This window comes from Delphinus delphis, chromosome 2 (assembly GCF_949987515.2).
Source record: "Delphinus delphis chromosome 2, mDelDel1.2, whole genome shotgun sequence".
Lineage (NCBI taxonomy): Eukaryota > Metazoa > Chordata > Mammalia > Artiodactyla > Delphinidae > Delphinus > Delphinus delphis.
In genome coordinates, this window is record NC_082684.1 from 100,906,827 (window position 1) to 100,928,857 (window position 22,031).

The window sequence follows — 22,031 nt, forward strand, 5'->3', positions numbered from 1 at the left end:
GCCTACTCCTAGGTGTGTGTCCTAGGCTGGGGTGTCCTGAGGGATCATGGAGAAAGTGGAGAGATGTGGTACCTCGAAGACTTGGGCAGAATACTGCTGGCTGGAGAGGGATGGGGAGGGGATGGGTGGCTGGTAAGTCAACGTAGGGCCAGCTCCATCCTTAATGAAGTGACTGATTGTGACATGTGGTGAGACTGCAGGAACATTCTGAATCATTATTTGGTCAGAACACAAATCTCTTAAATGTCATCAACACAATCTGCCTGGGAGAAGAATGACTACTTCCTGCCAATAGGAGACCATCTTAGAGGAACCTGACCCAGCTGTCTGGTACAGAGCCCCCCCCCAAATAGCATGCCGTGTGGTCTTCCCGGGGGCACGGACTCCACCAGTGAGAAGGAACTTTAGGGTTTTAGTCACAGATACCCAGGGCGCCCAAACGTCCACACCAGTTTACAGGTCACCATGACATGCAACGCAGAATGCCTGTCTCCGTTCCTCCTTAGTGACCTGGAAAGAGATTTTTCTACCCAGGCCCCAAATTAATTCTGTGAGAATGGCTGCTATTAATTTTGTGCGCAGAATGACTTTGTCCCACCCACCCCTCTTCTCCGGTCCGCAGGGATCCAGTGCCTGGGCTGCCCTCCCTCTCCAGGCTCCCCGCGGGCAGCTGACATGTTTGAACGTCCATTAAGAGCTGCAGACGCCGGCCAGTCTCCCCGGGTCAGGGGCTTGCTGCGATCGGTTCCGGTCTCTACCCTCTATGGTGATGGCCTAGGCCTGTAGCAGAACGGCGGGGGGGCGGGGCCTAGAGAAGAGTGAGGGTGAGGGCGCCGGTGAGGGCCAAGGGCAAGTGGGCGGGGCGGGGCAGGGAGCATTTCCTCCGCCAGGCCCGACAGTGGGTGGGTGAGGCGCGGTGGGCGGGGCCCTCGCAGCCGGTGGCTTTTGAAGCCTCCCCGGCCGAGGTGGGAGAGGGGCAGCCGGGAGAAGTTGGCAGCGGGCCTGGGGAGGGGAGGCGGAGGAAGGGGCCCTGCGTTCCCTAAGCGGCGGCGCCGACGCCCCGGCACGTAGTTCACTCCTGCGAACGCAAGACGCGGTGGACACATCACCCGCGCTGCCAGGCTAACCACCAGCTTGGGGCCAGCCGGGCTCCGGATGACCCGGGCTCAAGGGCAGCGCGGCGCGGCTCGATCCCCGGCCGCCGGACGGTCGGGGAGCTCCGGGTCCCTCCGGCGGGAGTGGCCGCTCCCCACCCGAGACCCCGCTCCCGGCCGGGCAGGGCCGAGCGCCGGACTCAGCAGGGGAGGAGCGTGCAGAGGGCGAGCGATCTTTCTCGCGGCGAGGCCGCCCAAGAACCCGGCTTCGGCGGGGTGCGGCGAGGTTGTTCCGCGCCGGCTGGAGCGGACACGCCTCCTCGCCGGGCACCTCACTCCGGAGAGGAAAGGGAGAAGCGGAGGCGAGCCCCGCAAGGCGAGCTCTCCGCCGCGCCCAGCACAGGCGGGGCTAGAGGGACAAAGGGGCGCCCTTCAGAGCGCTCGTCTCCGCGCCGGGGTTCAAGGCTGTCACGGTACAAAAGCTCCGACAGGAAAATACCCCGCGGGGTCCCCGCCGCAAAAAGGAGGGGGCGCGGCCCCGCCCCAGCCCGCCGCCCTCGGACGTCGTGCGTCAGCGTGCCCGGCTCCGGGCTCCAATTTCCGCCCCTCCTCCCGCCGGCCAAGGGGGCACGCCCATCGGCACGCGCACGCCCCGAGGCCGGGTGGGCGCCTCTCTCTGTACGGATTGGCCCTGCCGCGAACCTGAGGGCCAATGGCGTCCGCCCTTGTCCTCGGCCACGCCTCCTCCCCAGGCGTGGGCGCGTGACCGCTCCATCCCGCCGATGCGCGCTCCGGGATCCCCGCCCCCTCCGCGTGCGCAGCTCTCCGCTGCCGCCGCCAGTAACCTGCGCCGCTAGGATGTGGCTGGGGGCTGACGTCGGGTCCAGATGTGGCCCCGGCCCCGCCCACCCCCGGGGCCGGGCCGCCCACACCGAGCCGCGGCGCGCGCGGCGGCTGTCCCGCCTGCCACAATGCGCGGCGAGGCTGCAGCCGCGACTTGGCGCGGTCGTCCCTAACGTCGCCTCTCGGCATCCTTAGGGCAGGCCTCCCCTGACGCCCCGCGGGGACCCAACTCGCCCGCGCCCCCCATGCGCTCACTCTTCGGTGCCCAGCCAGGCGGGCGCCTCGCAGACGCGGAGCCGCGCGGGTGACGGCAGAGGCGGCTGCGCGCCCAGCCCAGCCCGCGGAGAGGGCGCGCCGCGCCCCCGCCCCCCGCCAGCTCTCCGGAGGCCGTGGGTGCGGATGCGCCGCTGACGACTCGCAGCGACCAGCAGTGCCGCCCGCCCGCCGGCCGGAGCCCGCAGCATGGCAGCCGCCGCCTATGTGGACCACTTCGCCGCCGAGTGCCTCGTGTCCATGTCGAGCCGCGCGGTTGTGCACGGGCCGCGGGAGGGCCCGCAGCCCGGACCCGAGGGCGCGGCCGCTGTCGCCGCCACGCTGCCCCGCGTCGAAGAGCGCCGCGACGGCAAGGACAGCGCCTCGCTCTTCGTAGTGGCGCGGATCCTGGCGGACCTTAACCAACAAGCGCCAGCGCCCGCCCCCGCGGAGCGCAGAGAGGGCGCCGCGGCCCGGAAGGCGAGGACCCCCTGCCGCCTGCCGCCCGCGCCACCACCCGCCTCCGAGCCCACCTCCCCCGGCGCCGGTGGCGCGGCGGCCGCGCCCCTCAGCCCGGCGTGGAGCGAGCCCGAGCCCGAGCCCGAGGCGGGGCTGGAGCCGGAGCGAGAGCCGGGGCCCGCGGGGAGCGGCGAGCCCGGCCTCAGACAAAGGGGCCGGCGGGGTCGAAGTCGCGCCGACCTCGAGTCCCCGCAGAGAAAGCACAAGTGCCACTACGCGGGCTGCGAGAAAGTTTACGGGAAATCCTCGCACCTCAAGGCGCACCTGAGAACTCACACAGGTCAGTGGGGCGGCCCGGGGCCAGTGCGAGTTGCCCGGCCACGCCCCCGGAGCCGCCGGCGGGTAGCGAGGGGAGGTCGGGCCGGGAACGGTAGGGGCCTCGCCCCTGTCCGAGCCGCTTGGGGCTGCGGGCGACACCCCGCGCACCGCGCGAGGCGGGTCCCGGCGCTGGGAGCCGGCGCCCGCCCGGCGACCGCGCCCCCGCCGGGCACGCCCCCTCCCCGGGCGCGCTCGGGCGGGGCCGCGGGGGCGATCGTCGTCATCAGGGCCGGGGCCGGGGGCGGGGACCCCGCCCAGGCCGGGGGGCGCAAGGGCAGGTGCCGGCTAGCTGGGTGGGGGCCGCGGTTGCGGCCGGGGGAGGTGGGCGGCCCGGGAGCCGCGGGGGAGGGGTGTCCTCGCCCGGCCCCTCCCCCGCCGGCCGGGCGCGCGCTCGGGTGGGGAGGGGCCGGCCCGGGCGCGCGGCGGGCGGAGTTCACGCGGGGACAGGGCTGCCTCCAGCCACTCGGCACATTCTTCGCTCTTCTCTTCCTGTAATTTTTCCAGCGCTCTAAGGTTTAATTTGTCGAAACCAGAGCCAGCGGCGGCCGACGCGGGGGGCGGTCCCGGGTCCTCTCTCGCGGCTCTTTGTGGGAGCCCCGCCCATCCGGCCGGCGGGGGCGCGCCGGACCCGAGGGGCTCCTGGGGCCCGCTGCGCTTTCTCTCGAAAGGAGCGCCCTGCCTCCTGCCCGTGGGTCTGCGCCGCCCTCCTCCCCGCCGTGCTCTCACCTGCCGGGGCCGGATGCGGGCAGGCAGCACCTGCACGGGGGCGGGCGGCCGGAGCCGGCAGCCTGGGATCCGCGGACCGCCGCCCGCCCCCGACCCCAGGGCAGCATTTCCCTTCGCGCGAGTCCGGGACTTTGTCATTGATTCCTCTGTGGTGGTTTTTTGTTTTTTAAACACAAAAGTGGAAACAACCTTTTAATGGGTAAACAACCTTTCTTTCCCAGTTTGGTTTAAAGAATCGTGTATTTCATCTGAGCTTACGCGAACTCTTCTGGACACTTAGGTCTTCCACCTTTGGGACAGTTTTTAAGCCTTTATACTATTAACTTCGTGATCAAAGGTTTCATCTTCTCATTTGTAAAATAACTCACAAACTGATTACATGACTGATTTAAAAACCGCAGTAGTCTTCAAGAATCTAGAGCTGAAAGGCTGTTTCTCCCGGTACATTTGGAACTGAGTCGGCCCAAGGTCTGCGGGTGTCAGGTACCGTGGATCTCACGACCTCTTCCCCCCCGAGGCTGTCCCCGCATTTCTGGTCCCACGCTGTGGCCGCTCAAACCACGTGGCAGGTGGTGGGGTCGCGGGTGAAGGCGGGCCGTTTCTAGGCTGTCTGAGTCAGAGTTCGGGCTGTGTGGACTCATGAGGGGGGTGGGGACGTTACTGCAAGAGTGGGTGTGGTCGTGGGGGAGGGGCGAAGCGAGGCTTGGAGCCTGGTGGACCCCGAGTACCCGGGCGGGGCCAGGGTTTGGGGTGCGGCTGGGGTTGAGTACCTCGTTGAGGCGAGGCCAGTACTGGGTAGGGAACTTGATTGGAAAACCTTTCTGCAGCCTCTTTTACTGTGGCCTTCCACCCGGCAGCACCCGGTAGCCAGCTTCGCGAATTGCGGAGGGACTGGCCCGGGGCGGGGCTCGCCCGGGCCTCCGCCGGGGGATGCCTTCCGGGTTGCCTCAGCCCCCCTGGTCCAGGGTCCATGTGCCCTGCGCAGCACAGGGCAGCATGGCTAGATGCTTGAGTCAGGGGCGCTGGGAACCCGCACCTTCACAGTGGGGTGGAAGCCAGCCTCTCTGGGGTGCCTGTAAGCCCAAGGCAGCCAGAAGAGGATGGATCCGTACTTTGCCTGCAAAGTACTGTGTCTGTTCTTAGAGCAGGAAGCCGGCCCCAACCTCCAGGTGTGCAGAAACTCTGGAGCCCCACCTCCAGAGCAGTTGTAGACCTCCAAGTCAGGAGTGCACAGGGTTCCCTTGGGGCCTTCGGAAATGCAGATTTCCAGGTACCAGATGTTGACTGCAGTTTAAGGGGTCCCCCAGGTGAATCTGCTTATGAACCAAGAATCTACCTCTGGTCCAGGGCACCTCCAGGAAGCCTATTTCCAGGCTAAGCCCAGGTGTGCAGAGCATAAGTCACTGGTGTTCATAGAGGGGACAGAGGTAGCCCACAGAAGGGAGAGGAAAGGCAAGTTGGCTGCAGGGGGTGACCGAGAGGTGACCCTGGGAAGACCCGAGCAACAGCCCCTGGTTTGTGGGCTCCCAGAGTGTTCTGTGGTGGGAGGGGTGGTCTCTGCAGGCAGTGGCTCAGGTCATGCCAGGCCTTTCATTAGGGACCCCCCCTACTCCCATAGCGATTGTATGGTGGGGAGTGAATGCCAAAATGACCTGTAGCCAAGGAGGCAGTTGGCACCTTGCTCTGCCTAGCTTTGTGACCAGGGACTGGTTCCCAGGTCTCCCTGCAGCTTGGTGATGTCTCCCTTGACCACCTGGAAGGTGTGCGGGAAACGAGGATGTGTGTACGTGAAATTACTTTGAGAGTTCCTAGGGTCATGGTTTTTTTTTTTTTTTTTTTTTTTGATGTGGACCATTTTTAAAGTCTTTATTGAATTTGCTACGGTATTGCTTCTGTTCTATGTTTTGTTTTTTTGGCTGCGGAGCATGTGGGATCTTAGCTCCCCAACCAGGAATTGAACCCTCACCCCCTGCATTGGAAGGTGAAGTCTTAATCTCTGGGCTGCTAGGGAAGTCCCCTAGGGGCATCTTTGACTCTGGGGGCACCTGGGCTTCCTGGCTCTGCTCTGATCTCCCACCCCCACCCCTAACCGACTGCACGCAAAGAGCTGCTGCTTGTCCTGGTTAGCTCTGTGGCTGTGTGGTCCCCCAATGGTCATCCTAGGAACTCATGACCCTCTGTCACATTTAGGTAACTGTTGATGTTATAGCAAGCTCATGATAAAACAAAACAGAGACACAAACGTCTTTGCAACTTGAGCCCCTTGTTATTTGCTTGTTCGTAGCTTCCCAGCCCAGACCTGGGAGGTTTGCTAAGACTCGCTTTGGGGACTGCCTAGACCAGGAACAGATTTTCTTGGAGGCTGAAGGGCTCTGATTTGAAAATTCAAGGACTTAGAGAAGGGAAGCTCTGGACCCCTCTGAGGGCAGACTCCCCGCCCGCCCCCCGCAGCTGTCCAGGTCGCACATGTTGGAGGAGGTTCCTGCCTGTTGTCCAGGATGGGGCGGGGGGCAGGGGGTGCTTGGTGAGCACCAAGCAGAGTGGCCGCAGTCTTTCTAGGCAGACATATCACAAATACATTCCTACCTATTTGTTCCCACAAAGGATTGTTTTCACAATGCCTCTGTGCCCTGTTTTCCCTCCAGCGCTAGTGGCGAAAACCTCTCCTTGCACCCTGGGTTGGGCACGTCTCAGCAGCTCTGGGGGCCTGGCCAGGAAGGTGGGCACTGTGCTGGACACAGCCCCTCCCTCCTGCAGCCCCAGAGAGATGTTCCTAGCCACCTGGCCCTGTGTGGGGTGGGGTGGAAAGTAGAGTGAGACTTCACTGTCTCAGCCATTTCCTGTGATAATTTGGGGCAGGATTTCTTTGAAATTTACCCTGACCCACTGAACGAGGGATTCGATCCCCAGTGAGATTACTGGGGCAAGGATTTAGGTCCCCTCCCCCAACCCAAACTCTGGCTTTAGAACATGGTTTCCAAGCACACTGCCCGCCCGGACCCCTGGCAGGTGCTCCCCTGGGCAGCTGCGTTGGAAAGGCAGCCTGTCAGAGTGGAGGGTGGCTGGCCAGGATCTCCTTCGCCCAGAGCAAACCAAGCTGGCAGAAGGCCAGCACTTTGTCTAGGACACGGCCAGGCCAGCAGCTCCCGCCCCTGCTCGCCCACAGTCGCAGGCTGCCAGTGGGCCTAGTTGTGAAACTCTTCAAACAGTGCAGAAGTGTGTAGACAGAATGTGCAACCCTCCCCTCCCCCAGCTAACCACTGTTGCCCTTTACTGGTGCATCCCTTTCCAGACCCTTCTAATGGACTTTTGTGTATACACGCAAGCACGTGCTTCCATGGAGTAGGTGATTTAAAAACACACATGTAGGATCCACCAAACACATTCCACCGAGGCTTTTGTCCTGTGTATTTGCTCAGTGAGGCAGCTTCGTTCTTTTTCCTGGCTGCATAGTACTCCAGGGTGCGGCTGTGTGGCTGTATTGTCACTTACCCAGTCTCTTACCTGCTGGAAGCACAGCTGCGCTGCTCTTCTTGATTGTGTGCTGTTAGAAGCCATGCAGCAGTAGACTCTGGTGCGTGTCCTGGTGTCCAGCTGGCGTTCGTGTGGGATTGAGACCTGGTGGTGGTAGTGACGGGGGCATAGGCAGCATTTAAATGTATGGTAGAGCTACTCTGTTGACTTAAAGGACACATTATGTTTTGAAAGGAAACAGGCTGACAGATCTTGGTCTCCCCGGTGCTAAGTTTCCTGCTGTGTCTCTGGCTGACTTTTTTTTTTTTTTTAAACTTCTCCCAGTTCTCCTTTTGTACACGTGAAAGCATCATATTGAGAACATTTGAAACAAACTCAACAAAACCATTGTTACTCTTGCATCCCTCACGACCGGCTGTCCTGCCATCCTGACTCAGCTTACCCGGTGGCCCGCAGCCCCTGCCGCAGTCAGGTGTGCCCCCGGCGGCCTCCTGGCATGGCCTGCACTGGGCGGGTGTGGGGGGCACCGATGTGATGCCATTTGCTCCCCGCTCCCCTGGCTGAAAGCGGATTTGAGGCCCTCCCTCCTGTGTGAGCATCTGATTAGGACCACGCTTCACTTAGCCAGAGGCCCTGTGTGTGTGGCTTCAAGCCTCTGGAACCAACAGGGTTGGGGGCTCTGCCCCTTCAGAGAAGGTGCTGCTGAGTCCACTCGTGGCGGCCCCCACGCTCTCAGGGCCTGCCTGCTCTGACAGGCTGAATCCTGAATCCCGGTGGTTGTTTGATTCCTAGACGTGGCATATCAAAAGGGCAAGGGTAAGATACGTTGCTGGTGCCTAAAAGCAAGGGAGGAAGCAAACCAAAGGGTTATTCACACGCACGCATGTGTGTTTAAATATATAACTTGAGAAACCCCACAAAACCCCACAGCACTGGAGCAGACCCAGGGCATCTGCAGAGGCTGCAAGGTCCTCCCTGCCGTGCCCGGGGCCTGCGCTCCGTGACACCTGACCTTCCCAACAGAGATCTGGAGCTCTCAGGGCACTGTTAAGGTGTGTCTGGTTTGTGCCCTAAGAAGGCAGTAAAAATAGTTTTTAAAATAAAAACTTGTAGAATGACGCACTCAGTGCTCACGCTGTGTCGTGCACATCCACGCGGCTTGCCAGGGGCTGGGCCTTCCCTTTGCAGTACTTTCCAGTACACTGTTTCATCTTCACAAGGACCCTATGGAACAGGCACTGCAATTATTACTAGTTTTTAGATAAGGACACTCAGGCTCAGATGGGTTAAGAAATATGCTGGAGGTTGCACAGCAGATGAGGGTGGAGCCTCCCCGGCTTCGGGGTGTGGGTGTGCCCGCGTGCCTGTCTCCACCTCCACCGGGTTCCAGGGAACGCGGATGAGCAGGGCCTCAGGGTGTTAGAAGCCCAAGTGCCCTTCGCACACCGTTTCCCCCACAAATTCTCATTACTTCTGAAACGTTAAGGGGTTGTAGGATGAACATTCAAATACTCTTCTTCTCGAGTCATTAGTTAATATTCTGTCACCCTTTTTAAAAATCCTTTCTTCCCTCTTTCCCACCTTCCCTCTCTAAATATTATGTTTTCTCCCTCCCCTGCCTCTCATCTCTCTAAATATTACACGTTATCTAACATACAGTCCATATTGAGCTTCTCTAGTGACCCTCCCAGGTGGCCCATACAGGAGCCGGGATGCGGTTAATCACACATTGCATTTGGTTGTCCTAATTCTTTAGTATCCCTCAATCTGACACTAAGAGACACTAGTGTGCCCCCCCATCTTTTGGTCTTTGGTGCATTGGCATTTCAGGGATCCAAGCCAGTTGACGTATGGAACGATCCCACAATCTGCATTGGTCTCATTGTTTCCTCATGATTAGATCCACTTTAAACAATCTTTGGTCAAAACTACAACGCAGGTGATGCTGGGCCCTCTGTGCACCACAGTGCTGGATCGCGGGTGAAGGGGTGTCTGCCAGGCTTCTCTGCTGTACAGGGCTGTTCTTTTTTGACAGTAAGTGACACTCTGAGACCGTGGCTTTCCAGAGGGCCAGGGTAGGGTGCTGCTGGTCCTTCGCGGAGCCAGGTACCGTGCTGGGGTGCCGTCTGCTCACCTTTATTCAGCCCCTTCTGCCCAGTCCACCTGCCAGGCTTCTGTTCATCCTCCAATGTCCTTGACTGGACAGGTGCTGGGTTTTTCAGGTTTGTTGTTGGAAGTCTTTTTAAAGTAAAAGTGCAGCTCAGGAGAGTCTTAGGAGCTCCTTCCCCCAAACAAACCGGATCCCCTGATTTTACGTTGGATCAGATGTTTCCAGATGGTATTTGGAGCAGCTCAGGAGGTGTTCGTGGGCATGTTCTTCTCAGTCAGCCCACCCACACCTCGGCTCTGTGCCTGCTGGTGACCTGTCTCCCAGGCCTGGGCGGGCGGGGCCTGCAGCCGGTGACACACTTAATTTCCTGGTGGGTCTCAACATGCTTTCCAGAAAAAACCCAAATACGGATCTAAGTCCACACACCTGAGCCTGTTTTCCTTTCCTTTCACAGCCCCAAATGGGATTATTTTCTTGAGAAGTCAGTGTCCCGTCAAGATGGGAACAACCTTCTGAGCGTTCGCCTAGCCTGGCGGGTCAGAAGCAGCTGCTGCGGTGTGGCTGGGATGGGGCAGTGGGGACAGAGGCCCCCAGAGCCGAGCACCGGGCTCAGAAGGCCTTGGCCACTGCCCCGGGCCAATACAATGGAGGCTGGAACTCTAACTTTCTACCCTGCAGGCAGTGATTTGACACGAGGCACTTAACGTAGGACAGAAGGACTCCTCACCCAACCCGAGTTCTGCCACACACGCACGCACACACGCACGCACGCACGCACGCGCGCGGTACCCTGTGTGTTGTGGCTGACCTGAGCATCCGAGGCTGGAGCGTGTTTCTGTGGAACCTGTGACTCCCAGTTCCACGCTCAGTTTTACACGTCGGGGCCCACCCTCCCCCCCCAGCGTAGAGGCCCTGCAGTGAGGGGGCTGCGTCCCCTCGCTCCTCTGGTGGCTGGGCTCTGCCGTGTCCTCCACCTGCTCCCGGTCCCCTGCTGAGCCGGGTGGACTGGGGCATCCTCCCCGTTTGCCATGGGCCTCGTGTGTGTGGTGCGGGCGGCCTGGCCCAGAGCGGCATCTGCGCTGACATTGTTCTGAACGCACAGCACGGGGCACGCTCCAGGTTTTAACTGTGATGTGTGTGCGGGGGGTGGAGGTGGGGATCTGTTTATTGTTCTCCTTTTTTGAAGTTCATCACACAAAAAACACTTGCTAACCAGGAACTTGGCCGCACTCTGTGGCCATTGGCCAGTCTGTCCCAAGGTGACCTGTTCGGAAAAGTGCTGAGACTTGATGCCTCAGTTTAAATGTCCCTGCGCTGCTGCCACAGGGGCGTGGCCTGCCTGCACAGATGGGCGACCCGTGGTCCCGGAGCACAGGGCCCAGGCCTGGCTCCTGGAGCCAGAGCCCAGGGCGCGTGGTGGGAGAGCTTTGCTAGTTGGCAGTCACTCACCAGAGAGCGCGTGGCTCTGCCTGTGTCAGGCTCCTGCCTCGGAAGGGGCTTCTGGCGCCGGCCTTTGTCCTGCAGACGTGGCCAGTGGGAAGGAAGCTCAGGTGTGAAAGAGGGTGAAGCGGTCTCAGGAGCTCAGGGGGCTTCCTGCCCCCACCCGGGGAGGGGCCCCAGCAGGGTGCTGGCTGGGCAGCCAGGCAGGGACCTGGGGCCCGGATGGGGCTCCTCATGCCCTTGGGTTAAGTTGACCCAAGGTCAGTCTCCTCCAGTGGGAGCAGTACAGGAATTTCCTTCTCCTGTAAATTCCTTCTCTGAGCTTTTCACTTGTTTTTAACTCACTTTTGTTGTATAAATGCTCACTAAAAAAAAAAAAAAAAAAAAAGGGATAGAGAACTTGTTTGGGGGCCAGAGGAAGAAGCTAAAGTTAATGGCAGATCAAAACTAGAGGTTTTTGCAAGAAAGTGTTGGGAAAGAGAGGAACCAGAAAAGGCGCACACGAGCCTCAGCCCACTAGGAGGGGCGGAGCGGGGCCCCAGGGGCCCAGGCGTGTCTTTGGTGGGGAGTGGTATTTTGCCTGGGCCTTTGGCTGGCTGAGTTGCTCAAAACCAAGTCTGAGATCAGGGAGAGGGTCTGGGAGGTGGGGGGTTGGCACCGTGGGTGCTCCCTTATCCGCAACAAACCTCACAGGTTTTCACTGGAGGAGGGACAGTGAGTGGGAATGAGTCACGTAGTTGCCACTGATACTATCACTGCGTGATGGGCAGTCCCACGTGCTTCCCTAACTTATAACCATTGTCCTCCATCCCCAACCGGCCACTCTGGTTTGCCCACTGGCTGTGGGTGGTCCTTTCCCACTGGGCATGCTGAGTGAGCATGGCAGGGCGGTGGGGCTCAGGCGGTGTAGACGCCATCCACAGGTCCCCTCCACCCATCACTGAGGTCTTACCCGAGTCCCACTCTGGAAGGATTTCCCCATGTTTGTTCATCAGTTGCCATTTTTGTCACTGAGCACAGGCGTTGTGGCGTTAGGAGGCCCCCAGGGACTCCAGCTCCTGCAGCCCTGGGTGCCAAGGGTAGTTCCCCAGGTTTCCTTGTCTTTTCCAGAGTGCCCTCTCTGGGCGGCTTGCATGGCAAATCCTGTTTTCAAAAGTTGCCTTGGGGATTCCCTGGCAGTCCAGTGGTTAGGGCTCTGCACTTCCATTGCAGGGGGCATGGGTTCGATCCCTGGTTGGGGAAGTAAGATCCCACATGCTGTGCGGCACAGCCAGAAAATTTTCAAAAATAAAGTTGCCTTGTTGCTTGGCCTAAGGCACTGGGGGTATTCCCCCGGGAGAGTCTGAGGGCCTTTGCAGGATGCCATCTTTTATGATGATGAAATGTCTTTTAGTATTTTCTCCGAGCCCTCTTCGAGGTGGGGCCCCGAGCATTCACAGCATAGGCCTCGTGATGTCGTATTGGCGATCAGGGTGGTTGCCCTAAGTTACTGGCAGGCCTCTGGGGTTTGCAGGAAATTCAGCCTTGGCTTCTTACAGGTGCTGATTTGAAGCTGTCCTTCCCTGATACTGGGCTGGGTGTTCCGTGCTAGCATCCTGCTTTGGACAGGTTGCGTCAGTCTTAAGTTCACTCACTTTAGCCTTTGGAAAACGTCACCCTTTCTCTCCCTTTCCCTGCTCGTCTCCCTGACTTACGAACCAAGTGTTTTAACTCCTTCCCATATTCAGCTCCTCCCGTCACGTGTTCAGCACTGCACGGGGCCTCGGGAGGCAGACACGTGTGTGCACGTGTGTGTGTGCGGGCATGCGTACCAAAGCTCAGGACAGTTGTTTCTGTGGAAGGAAGCCCATCGGGAGGCCTCTGGCCAGGTGGCTCCTGCTGCGGCAGGCAGGGGGCTTGTCATGCCGAGGCTTGCCCTGCAGGAGCCAGGAGGAAGGCGCAGTATGTGTCCAGCTGAGGCTATAGGGGCAGCGCTGGCCTTAGGGTGGAGCGGGCATCCTGGAGTCGAGCTGGAGGTTGTGAATTCCCAGGCCTCAGTGGGGTACTTGTTCTGGGGCCATTGTGCCCTCGATCGGGGCCAGCAGCCTGGCATGGGGGTCTGAGCCGAGCTCTGTGGCTGCCCAGTGGAGGGTGCAGCCTGGTCCTCACATTTCCTCCTCCCCTTCTCCCTCCACCCCGCTCCCTCTTCCTCTCCTCACACCTGGGGTCTAAGCACATTTTTAACCTGCCCTCAGGGGTTTCCAGTCCTCGGCACAGGGGAGGGTCTGGCACAGGGGAGGGTCCGTGTGCTGGGGAGCAGGGCCCAGGAGGCTGGGGAGGCCTGGAGACGCCTCTCCTTTGTTCTGTGGCCTGGCTCAGCCCCGGAGACCGGAGACCGATGGGCAGAGGTCTGGGGTGGGGCTGTGGCTTCCTCCTCCATCGTCTGGGCCCCTGGGGACACCCTGGCGGCCCTTCCTGTGGGGTGTTAGAGGCAGTGGCCTAGCTGTTCCTGGTAGGTCAGCATCCTCCTACACAGCAGAGGGAGAGGTAAACACTGGGTCCCCTTGGCAACCGGCTGAGCCGCGGCTCAAAGTACTTGTGGCAAGAGAAGCTCTCGTTGTCTCATGTTCCTAGGATGGGCTTCTATTTTGATTTTTTTTTTCTTTAATTAGCTGGAGTGACTAAGATACCAAGATGCCTGACCTGGTTCCTAGAATTTCTTAATAAACCTTTATATTCCCTTTACAGGAGGCATGTTTCTTGCAGTGATTCATGGGCATTTTCTTTTCAGCTGTGGAGAGGCCCTGGCGTGGCAGGGCGGGGGTGGCACAAAGGGCCCCCACTGCTGACAGCTGGCACGGTTGCAGGCCGGGGCGCTGGCAGGATCCCGGCGCGGGAGTGCTTGCGTAAACACTGCCCCGGGATTGTGTGGGCTTGGAGGTTGATGACGCTCCGTCGAGTTTTGGGGAGATGCCTCTCTCATCTCTGGTGTTCAGAGCCCCATAACAAGCGCCCAGAAGTCTGTCTGAGCCCAAGCAACGCCCTCCCCACCACATGCCAGGTCCTCCTGGGAGGCCGCGGTATGAACTAGTTTATACCTTGGTACAAGGTGACACTTTGGTGTTTGATGTTAAGCTGTAACTGCTCTCGTCGGTGGCTGGGCTGGTGTCCCATCTCTGTGGGAGTGCCTGAGAGGGTCCGGGCCAGGACGGGAGCACCTCTCTGTGGGTGAGACTTGGCGGCAGGCCTTGCCCTTTACCTGGGGCTGCCTTGGGCTGCCCTGCTCCATCCACCTGTGAATTAGCTCCTGCAGAGGCGTCTGCCCCCACCGAGGAGGTGCCAGGTGAGTCTGCAAGAAAGCTGACCTCACTGATTTTACCATGAGTGGAGCCGACCCAGGAGGCCGTCTGCAGAGGCACGGCAGGTTTGTGTCCAGGGGCCCGTCTTCACGGGGGGTGTGCAGGCCCCTTGGCTCCCTACCCTCGGCACAGACAGGGCTGCCCCCTGGGCCCCCACTCCGGCCTCCCTGTCGACCCCACGCGGGTAGCTGCGTGGGAAGCAGCTCCCTGCGGAGGGGTCTGTTGGGGTCACCGGGGCAGGGTGTCAGAGGTTCTGTCTGGTGCCTGGTGCCCTGTGCCCTTTGTAAGTCCTGACCGTCTGGACTTTGGACTTAGAGTCCCGTGCTGTTGCTGTGCCTCATCCCGGGCTCATGGAAGCTTGACTCCACGTGTGCTGTGTCTTAGTAACCTTGGTCAGGAGCCTCTCGGTGTTTTGTTTTTATCAGAGAAAGGCCTTTTTGTCTGATTGTGCACAGTCATTTAAACAGAGGCAAAGTGCAGCATTGCTGAGGACGCCTGGCCTTGGAGGGAGAACAGAGGGAGCCTGGCTCCAGGTTCTCAGCTGTGAAGCAGGCTGGGCACGCTGACCTCTGTCCTCTGAGACTGTGTGTAAGGCACCCATTGGGAGGTGTGTGTTTGTGTGTGGGGTATGTGTAGTGTGTGTTGTGTGCATGTGTGTATATGAGTGTGTGTGTCTGTTTAACCTGTGGGAGCAGAATTTCAGAATGGACGGTTTTGCTGACTTCTCTTTTGGAAAGAAACAGATGATTCAGAACTACTTTTTTGAAGCAGGTGCCAGCTCATGTCTCAGGGCCTCCTGGAGCTGCCCTGTGGCTCTGCATGTGGGTGAGCTGTGTCCCAGCCTCAGCTCCCGCCTGGCAAGTGCCAGTCTATCCTGGGCCACAGAAAGGCAGTGCAGACAGTGTGGCTCCCAAGGCCTGTTGCTATGGAAGCCTGCTGCCCAGAGGCTGTGCTTAGGCTAGGGAGTGGTGCCCATGCAGGTGAGCCTCATTTGTTACCAGGTACCAGCCGCTTGGCCCTGGCCACACTCTTTAAAGACAGAAGCCGCTGAACTGGAACCTTTTTTTTTTTAATTAATTAATTAATTTTTGGCTGTGTTGGGTCTTCGTTGCTGCGCGCGGGCTTTGCCTAGTTGCGGCGAACAGGGGCTACTGTTCATTGCAGTGCGCGGGCTTCTCATTGGAGTGGCTTCTCTTGTTGTGGAGCATGGGCTCTAGGTGTGCGGGCCACAGTAGTTGTGGCTTGTGGGCTCTAGAGCGCAGACTCAGTAGTTGTGGCGCACAGCTTGTGGGGCTTAGTTGCTCTGAGGCCTGTGGGATCTTCCCAGACCAGGGCTCGAACCCATGTCCCCTGTGTTGGCAGGAGGATTCTTAACCACTGTGCCGCCAGGGAAGTCCCTGAACTGGAACCTTGAGGTGACAGCCCAGGCCCCTATCCCCAGAGCAGCTCTGGGCGTGCCCGCGGCCTGGGGTAGCAGTAGGGGTGGCGCCCTCCACCTCCTCTCTGCTGGGCGTCACTGGTCTCTGCCGTCTCATGGTGATGAGTGGCTATGCCATTCCTGCCAGATGACCCCACCCGGATGGATGGGGCACTCTGGGTGGGGCTTCCAGAAGCCGGCCGTCGTTGGGAGGGGTGCCCACCTCGGGGAGGCTTTCGTGACTGGCAGCCTCTTCGGCCGGAAGGCTAGAGATCTTGTTTGCAGTGGAAGCGGCCCCTTCAGGTAGAGGGCACCGTCCCCGGGGCCAGGGGATCCCGCTCAGGACTGACAGGCGCTGTTTGACGGCCTCCTGGGCTGCTGGTCTCAGTAGCTTCCCACCTCTTGTTTGCAGGGGTAGTTGCTCTCAGGAGCTTCGGGCCGTCTGTGGATTTATTCCCCCTTTCTTCTCTCTTTTTTGGGCCACAGCTTTATGTTTTCAGATACGAGAATTGTTTCCTAGAGGGAAGCATGAAAGCACTCCTGAGGCTGGCTTTTCAGCTGTGGAACCACAGTTCGTGCCCCTTTCCTGCTAGGTTTTCACCCTCGCATAAGTGCATTTGGCATTAAGATGCTTCCTGTGTGGTCTGAGGGGACGACATTGAAGGAGTATGAGAGCTGAGGGCCTGTATCCTGAGGTGACACCTGGGCACCAGCGTGGCCGTCCTTCCTCTGTCCTGGCATCTCGTTTCAGAGGACATTTGTGAGTGCCCCAGCGGGGCAGGGGCTGTTCCAGGGGTTTGCTCGGACGGAGGAGGGTGCTGAGGACCTGTGTTCCTCCCCTGCTCGTGTGGGCTGGAGTGACCCGGCCCTCAGTGTGGAGAGACCCCTGAGCCCCGGCGCACCCAGCACTCCCGTAGCTTTGTACCTGCAAGGCCTCACCCTGCCCTGCCACGCCCAGCGACACCTGAGCCCCTCCCCACTCCTGCCCTCAGGATGCTCACCTGCTTGAGAAGGCAAGGAGGCGCGAATGGGGTCCAGCCTTGTGTGGGGACCACAGCGGGAAGGCGCTTCTGCCCTCACATGTGCCCACCTGTGCCGGCAGCACTCTGGGCCGCAGTGATGCCGACCGGGATTCACGTGTTAGGGTACGATTTCCAAGCACAGGAAATGACCAGGGAGGGGTTTTTTGCTCACATGGCCCAGAGCTGTTAAGAGCCGGCCAGCCAGGTCATGGGATGCTCTCTGGTTTGCAGGCTCCAACGGTGGCCGCTGCTGACCCCTTGGAGGATGGAGTCTTGCAAAGCCTGGGGCGGATGGCCCGAGGGCGCCTTGGCTCCCAGGCCGGGACTGGCATCTCTTGGTCCAGGTTCCGTCTGCTTTTCCATCTTCCTTGGGGGCAGAGTTGTCCCTCAGGGGCCCCTCCTTGCCCACTGTGCCTGGTGCCTGCGAGGTCAGGTCGGAGCCTGTTACTCCTGCCCCAGAGGCAGGCCTCGCGCCCCTCCCTCCTGTGCAAACGGGGAACCCGGTTTGTCCTGACATCTGGTCCACACCCCCCCCACTCCTGCCCCGGGGCTGGGGGTCAGCAGAGTGGTTTCCTGAGCGTCTTCTTCACTGCCCTCGCCCCCATTTTCAGGCCGGGGCCGTAGCACAGACGTGTCCCGTAAGTCCAGCTGGGCCGCTGGGAGCAGGCTGGAAACTGGCCGCAGCCGGGTGCTTGGTATTTGGGGTGGCCTGCCCCTGCCCCACCGATGTGGGCCTGGCTCATGGGGGATCACCCCCTGCTCCGGAGCCTGGCCTGAGGGGCATCTTTCCACCTGTGAGAAGGGAGAGCTCCGGGAGGCCTGGGCTGTCCTTCAACACTCCTCCTTGAGGCCAAACGCCGGGGTCACAGGATCTGCCCTAAGAATGTGGAGAATGAGTCCTGGTTCTGAGGCTTACAGATTTTTTTCCCTAAAAGCAGTAGAACCTTTCTGTCAGCACATCTCAGTGGATTCCAGGGCAGTAAGGAGCCGGCAGGATGGCTGGCAGGGGTGGGGCGGGAGGGGCTGTGGTCAGGGCCCCTCTGCGCTCCTGGAGGATAGTGCCAGCTGCCCCAAGGCTGGGGCAGGGTCCTGCCTCTACACGGCGGGCCGAGGTCCAGCGCCCGAGGCCGCAGGCTGGGTGCCCCGACGCTTGGGGCCAGGCCGGGGAGTTGGGGCCTGTGGTCTGGGGCAGGTGCTTCCTCTTGGGCCTTTCACAGGCTTGTGGTCGAGGAGGCAGTGATGCGACCCGGGCCACACCAGGGGGCAGGGTCGGCCAGCCAGGAGGCACGTGAGGCCACACGCTCCCGGGCGTTGAGGTCCCGGCCCCCGCTGCAGCCCGGCCCAGGAGCACTGGGCTGTCGAGGAGAGAGAAGGGCTGCGGGTCAAGGTGACAGGGCCAGGGCTGGGGGCTGGCCTGGCCAGTGGCCCACACGGACCTGCGTGTGCAGCTGTGTTTGTGGGGTGCCTGGACAGTGCTGGGGCAGGGGACGGTGGGGGGTTCTTCACGGTCCCCTGAGTGCCGCCGAGACCCTGCCTGTGGCTGGCATTTCTGTCCCTAGAGGACTTGGTGTTGCACGGCCAGCGCCATGCGGCCCTGTCCCTGTGAGCTGCCCTGGGCCTGGGAGGCCTGCGCCTCTCCCACCGTGGGGCCCTGTGCACAGCGTTTGGTGAGGGCACCCTGGGGTGAAAGGAGGCACTGAGTGAGGGTGAGGAGTGGGTGGGGTCTCAAAAGGCGGAGAGCTGAGCCGCTCCTGCTGCCCCCACCCCTTCACCGGCGACAGTGGGGGGCCTGATGTCCCCGCTGGGCAGCACCCACCTGGTCTGGGGTTGTCGCTGCCGTGAGGCCGAGCTGAGTCCCCGCAGCAGGTGCGGGTGGGCGCCTCCCAACACAGGACACCGCTGACCCAGGGCACCCGCTCAGCTGGCTGGTGGCAGGTCTCCGTGTTTTATCCGTACCTTCCCATGTATGACCGGGAGCCCTCCTGGGTGGGCCTCAGCCCCCACTGGCTCGTCGCCTCTCCTACCCTGTGGGTGAAGTCAGTGGTCACCGACTCTGATCCCAGTTCTAGGGGAAGGGCGTCGGAGGACAGGCTTTCCTTGTGCCGTCCCGAGCACCCGAGTGTGCCCACGAGCCCCAGTCCTGGCAAAGGCCCCCGCCGCCCAGCACCCGGGTGAGCCTCCAGCCTGTGTGTCCCCACAGGAACCCGACCTTCCACACAGGACACCAGGTCGATAAGCTGGGCTCCACTGCTTCTGGGAAGATCACCCATCTGTGGTTGCAGAATCCTCTTCCTTTTCCTGAGCCCACCCCACCCCGCCGCCACACACACACACGCACACGCACACACACACACACACACACACACACACACACAATCTCTCCCTCCCTCCCTCTCTCCCCCTCTCTCTCTCCCTCCCTCCCTCTCTCAGCTCAGAGCGCCTCCTTAGCACCAGCTGCCTTTCCTCCCGGGCTGGTCCCCAACCCCTTGGTGAGAAGTAAGACGGACGTGCTCAGGACTCCTCCCCATGCCACCGTCCACATTCCCCAGCTGCAGCCTGGCTCCACTCATCTCCCCGGGCCCGGTCCTGCTGGAGCCCCACTGCCACCTCTTCCTTCTCCCTCTTCCTACCTGGACCTCGGCCTCGGGGGCTTCCAGGCCAGGGGTGAACCCTGCCACCCTCACCCCAGCCTCTGCTCTAGGGAGGGGCTCCCATGAGGTGATGCCCACATTGTCACAGCGGCTCACTTCCATGCCTCCTCTTTCAAAGGCATCACCTTCAATTGAAGAAGAAATGAAAGCATCACCTGTTCTCCGAACCTTTCAGTTCCCAGACAAGGATGTCCCGGGCCCCCGGTCGTCGGCCCATGTGGTCAGTCCATAGGTGGGCTGGTGGCCCTGCGGCGCCGGCTTCCCCGCCCGCCGCGCCACAGCCCCTGCCATCGGGGAGGTACCTACAGGAGCAGTGGGTTGGGTGGCCGGCAGGGCAGGGGCCCTGCCCGTTGGCCTTCAGCCAGGGCTGTGGTGGGGCCACACTCAGGAGGTGGGAGTGCCTGGGGGCTAAGAAACCGCTCAGAGAGGCACAGAGCTGGGGCTGTGTCTCCCCGGCATCACAGGCATCCCCCCAGAGCTTCTCTGGCAGCACCAAGGCTCCCGAGGAGAAGGCTCCTGCAGCCGAGCCTGGGGACCACTTGGGAGACCTGGGTCACCAGAGTGCTGGCTCCTGTGCCGAGGCCACGCTGGACTGGCGGAGGTTTGAGAAGCGCCATTCTTGGTGCTTGTGGGTGGGGAGAGGGGAAGGGGGGGGGTCTTTCCAAAGCTACGAGCCAGTTTCCTGTAAGGGAGGGGGGCTTGGGGGTGGGAGCAGAGAGGCACCGCCCAGCCACTGGGGGGTGGGGGTCAAAGGGCAAGTCAGAGGGGCTCCTCTGGAGGCAGGTCTGGGCTGGAGGGATGTTGCCTTGGTGATGAGAGCCAGGCCCAGACTGTGGGCATCCAGGGGTCGTGAGGGATGGTGGGAAGGGGAGTCCTGTGCGGGCTCCTTACCAGCAGGGTCTGGCTGGGGGCACCAAGGGAAGGGAGAGAAGGGGGGGCGGAGCGGCATGACTCAGGAGGCCAGGGGAAGAAGAAAGGAGAAGTGGGTGTCATGGTGCTCTTCGTGTCCCCCGGCTTCTGGGCCTCAGGACTGCATGTGTGCCCCTCCCCTCCATGGGCATCTTTGGGGGGATGCACAGCCCCCGCCCAGGAGGAGGGAAGGTGTGTTCCTAGCAGCCCTTCTCATGCTCGAGTGCTTGCAGCCCGGCTTTCCTGACGGCTCCCCGCGGTCAGCCTCGGCTCTGGTGGCTTCCTCCTCCTCTTGCTGGGCACCCCTTGTCTACTTCTGAAGGCAAGACCCAAACCCTGGGTTTCTCTGCTGGTGAGGAAAGTGAAGAAAAGCGCACAGGACTTGGCAGGATGTCAGGCTGCCCACGCGAGGGAAGAGAAGAGGATTCGGCGAAGCACACCGGAGTGGCTGGTGGCCCCTGCTACCCTCTCCGACTTGGCTTTGCGCTAAAGTGACAGCAGAACCCAAGGGTCTGGCTGTGTCAGCCCAGCCCTAGTGCTCTCTGGGGGGAGGAGGGCCACGCATGGCACACGTGCACACACGTTATTGAAAATGATACGTTAACTGTAAATGATTTGGGAAATTTCAGAAAAGCTCAAAAAAGAGAGATTATGTGGCACCCAGTTGTACCTCCCAGAGCAGTTGCTTGGCCCTGTCCTCACCCTTGGGGGACAGTTCACCAGTGTTCAGCCCCGGAAGCCCTCCTGGCACCCGGGCCTGGCCGCGAGGTCACAGCCGCACAGCCACCTGTCCAGACATGACTGCTCGCCAGCCTCCACGCCTTGGGCTCTGCTTTGCAGCCGTGGTGGCCACCGTGGGCTGTTTGTGGAGGCCTGTGTTCTGTCTGGAACTGAAGTGCAGCTGTGGGGGGGAGTGGGGGCCTACCGCCCACCCACAGGGGCTTTGTAGCATCACACTGTGCGACTGTCATTCCACTGGGGGCGTCCCGGGACCCATGGAAGTGCTGCTGCCCCGAGCTCTCCAGGGACCCACCCACGGTCTTGACCCGGGCACTCTGTTCCCAGAGCAGCTCCTGCCCGGCCCCCGTGGGAAGTGTGTGCCCGTGGGGCCGCGGTGGGAGGAGTAGCCCTCCGGTCGGTTGAGCGGCCGTCGTCCAGGGGGCCGGGGATTTCGGGTGTGCTTGCCTTGTGCTTGCCCAGCCCTGGACCCCGTCTCTGGGCCTGGCCGGTGTCAGCCTGTCAGCCCTGGTTAGCCACCTCCCCTCTGATGCTTGCCCTGGCCTCTTGCCGCGTGAGCCTGCGGGGGTGCCCACCAGGTGGCTGAGGAGGAGATGGGGGCCCAGCGGGAGGATGGGAGTCAGAAGCGCGGGTGGCAGGAGGGGGCTTCAGTCCCTCCAGGCTGCTTCCCGACCCTGTCTTGGGCCTGTGGGGCTCCCTGCGGGTCACAGCTTCCGGCGCCTCTCAGCCCGTGTGAGGTTGGGTGTGAATTAACTAAAGCAGACAAGGTCGAGCGTCCCTAGAATCCCATAAAGCCGGCGGCAGAATCAGCAGTCGGCCGTGTGGCCTTGGATGAACCAGGAGCACTAGGGGAGTTGCCGAAGCCACCAAGTCCCGGGAGAAGCCGTCACGGGAGTTGTGGCCGTTCCTCTGGATGGTGTGGCTCTTCCCTACTGTGTGAAGCCCTTCAGAGGGTCCCAGGGTCCCCGAGCTTTCAGAGCGGTCTGGCCTGTGGCCTCTGCTTTGAAGCCGGTATGCAAGTTGCAGGCCAGAGGGGAAGGGTCTGCCTGAGTCACAGCGGGGAGTGGGCATGGGGACCCAGTGATCCTAGTGTGGGGGAGGGTCGTCCCATAGGTGGCCCAGGCTCTTCCACGCGTGGACGTCTGTGAGCTTCATCTCATTACAGGTCTCGGGGGATGTA

The 22,031-nt window shown here is 61.1% G+C and overlaps 1 protein-coding gene across 1 annotated transcript in view; it reads left to right on the forward strand.

Moving 5' to 3' along the window:
* Window positions 1-2,006: 2,006 nt before the first annotated feature.
* KLF13 (KLF transcription factor 13) overlaps window positions 2,007-22,031 on the forward strand; it is a 45,401-nt gene continuing 25,376 nt past the window's right edge. Inside the window, exon 1 of the mRNA XM_060005307.1 lies at window positions 2,007-2,988. Within this exon, the coding sequence (XP_059861290.1) occupies window positions 2,400-2,988 (589 nt within the window). The 5' untranslated portion in view covers window positions 2,007-2,399. The remainder of the gene's footprint in view (window positions 2,989-22,031) is intronic.